A 2,530-nucleotide genomic window follows, 5' to 3' on the forward strand; every position below is an offset into this window, starting at 1 on the left:
TTAAACGTGTTAGATACTCACAAGAAGGAGGGGTATTGTGCTTAGTGTCATCACTTTAATATTGGACCCAACACCGGCTATGTGGGTATGAAATTCAGGAACAGCTAAAATATGGTGAGCAAGGTTGGCAATGTTGTGGGGATACAAGACAGCAGAACGACACTAAATTGTTCCAAAGGAAAGAGCAATGTGGCATTGACTTGGGAGAACACCCCGAACAGGGTCACTAACATAGACCACGAGGAAAAATCCCACCCCAGGTAGGCTGGGAAGGATCTTTTCCTCTCAGGTTGTTCAGTCTGGAAATCTCAAGGTCCCACTCACAGGCCCAACCCTTCTCTCCACCCCACTCAAGGCTGCTGCCCTTAGGGCAGATCCAGAGTTCTGAGATGCCCCCACAGAGCTCACCTCCCGTCCTGGGGCCAGGGGACAAAAAGAGTCATCTTGCTCCTTCCACTGGTCACTTTCCACCTGCCAGCTCCCTGTTTTCCACCACTGATCTCCTGGGCTGCTTGGGTCAGGACTACGTGGATTACAATGTGCCAAACACCACTCCATCTGCTGACTATCTAACCCATCTACGTAAAACAGGAACAAACAGTATTCACATAGCTACATCAGGGGTCCTTCCTTCCTTCCTTCCTTCCTTCCTTCCTTCCTTCCTTCCTTCCTTCCTTCCTTCCTTCCTTCCTTCCTTCCAGGGAGCTGCCAGGGAAGCGTTCCTTCAGATCTTGCTTCCACAAACAAAGAGCCGGAGCAGTCTCTGCTCAATCTGTTTGGTCCTCACCCCGTAGATGATGGGGTTGAGCATGGGCGGTATCAGGAGGTACACATTGGCAATGAGAACTTGGAAATGCAGGGGTAGATTCTGGCCAAAGCGCTGTGTGAAGGAGGAGAAGAAACTAGGGATGTAAAAGGCCAAGATGGCGCAGAGGTGGGAGCCGCAGGTCCCAAAAGTCTTGAGCCGGGCGTCCTTGGTGGGAAGCTTGAAGATGGCCCTGAGGATCTCGAAATAGGACATGGCGATAAGAACCATGTCCAGACCTTTCCCACAGAATAGCACGAAGAGGCCGTAGTAACTACTGATGCTGATGTCACCGCAGGCCAGCTTCACCATGTAGATGTGTTCACAGTGCGTGTGGGGGATGATGTTGGTTCTGCAGTATTGCCACCTCCTCACCAGGAAAGGATAGGGCAGTATGATAATGCTGCCTCGCAGAATCACGGCCAGGCCAATCTTGACTACTACAGAGTTTCTCAGGATGGTGGAATGTCTCAGGGGATGGCAGATGGCCACGTAGCGATCAAACGCCATGGCCATGAAGATTCCAGACTCCATCACTGCAAAGCAGTGAACGAAGTACAGCTGGGCGAGGCAGGCGCTGAAATCGATCTCTCTGGAATTGAACCAGAAGATGCTCAGCATTTTAGGCAGGGTGGATGTAGACAAGACCAGGTCGGTGATGGCCAGCATGCAGAGGAAATAGTACATGGGCTCATGGAGACTTGGTTCAAACTTCACAATGAAGAGGATGATGAAGTTGCCAAAGAGGGCTATGATGTACATGAAGCAGAAGGGGATGGAGAGCCAGACATAGGCCGCCTCCAGGCCAGGAAAGCCCAGCAGGATGAAGGTGGAGGGGTTGATGAACTTGGTTGTGTTGGAATCAGACATGGAGTCAGGGAAAATTTGTTCAATTCGGGGTCACAACTGTGTCTTCTTCTCAAACCGTATGTTCTCTTGACTTCCTGTAGGTGCCCAGGGTCTAGGGTGATGGTCACCACACAAAGCCTGTATGGAGAGACAAAAGTGAATATCAGATACCACATGCCCTGCTGGAGGCTGTTCTCATGGATGGAGTAGTTTATCTCTCTTCACACACTGAAAGTAACATTTCTATTAATCAGAGAAATGAATTATGAACAATTGACCCTACTCAAGGCAATTCCGTATTTGATGGTGCTCCAAGTGTCAGTAAGTGATACACATCATAGTGTGGGAAACCCTCATAGAAACCACCAGGAAACCTGAGTGTTGATACTGGTTCTCCGTCATTGTTCCATCATGCGAGGAGAACCGAGGCTGGGGAGACCTTGGTAGATGCAGCTCCCCATTCCTTTGGTAGCTCGAAATCTGCGAGTGGAAGAAATCCAAACATGTGGCAAGACATCTATTAGGGAAATATCCCGCTGCTTCATGAGAAATGTAGAGAATTAAGAGAGAAAAATCTGAATGGTACCTGGGTGGTTTTTAAGAAGATATCTTTTAGATAGAAAAAAAAAAGCATGATTCCATGATCAAAAACGTGGATGAATTTGGCTGAAACTTCATTTCAGTGGCAAGGTGAAGGCAGCTATTACTGGTGGGGGGTGGGGAAGGCAATATAGAACAAATGGGAAAAGGGAAAATAAATAGCAAATAATAGAAACTGGAAGTTATGAATCTATAAAGGACACTTAAGACTTTAGGGCTGTGTCTACACTGGGCCACTTATTCTGAAAATCAGCCGCTTTTCCGGAATAAGCTGCG

At 48.2% G+C, this 2,530-nt stretch overlaps 1 protein-coding gene across 1 annotated transcript; it reads right to left on the reverse strand.

The window, feature by feature from the left end:
* Positions 1-724: 724 nt before the first annotated feature.
* LOC102460090 (olfactory receptor 52R1-like) lies at positions 725-1,675 on the reverse strand. Its single transcript, XM_075903461.2, has one exon. The coding sequence runs from the start codon at positions 1,673-1,675 to the stop codon at positions 725-727; it is 951 nt and encodes a 316-aa protein (XP_075759576.2).
* Positions 1,676-2,530: the final 855 nt, after the last annotated feature.

The sequence above is a fragment of the Pelodiscus sinensis genome, chromosome 1, assembly GCF_052426305.1.
Source record: "Pelodiscus sinensis isolate ZL-2025 chromosome 1, ASM5242630v1, whole genome shotgun sequence".
NCBI lineage: Eukaryota > Metazoa > Chordata > Testudines > Trionychidae > Pelodiscus > Pelodiscus sinensis.

Excerpts from the sequence above, each read along its gene's own strand:
- LOC102460090 (XM_075903461.2), bottom strand. The coding sequence starts at position 1,675 with ATGTCTGATTCCAACACAACCAAGTTCATCAACCCCTCCACCTTCATC.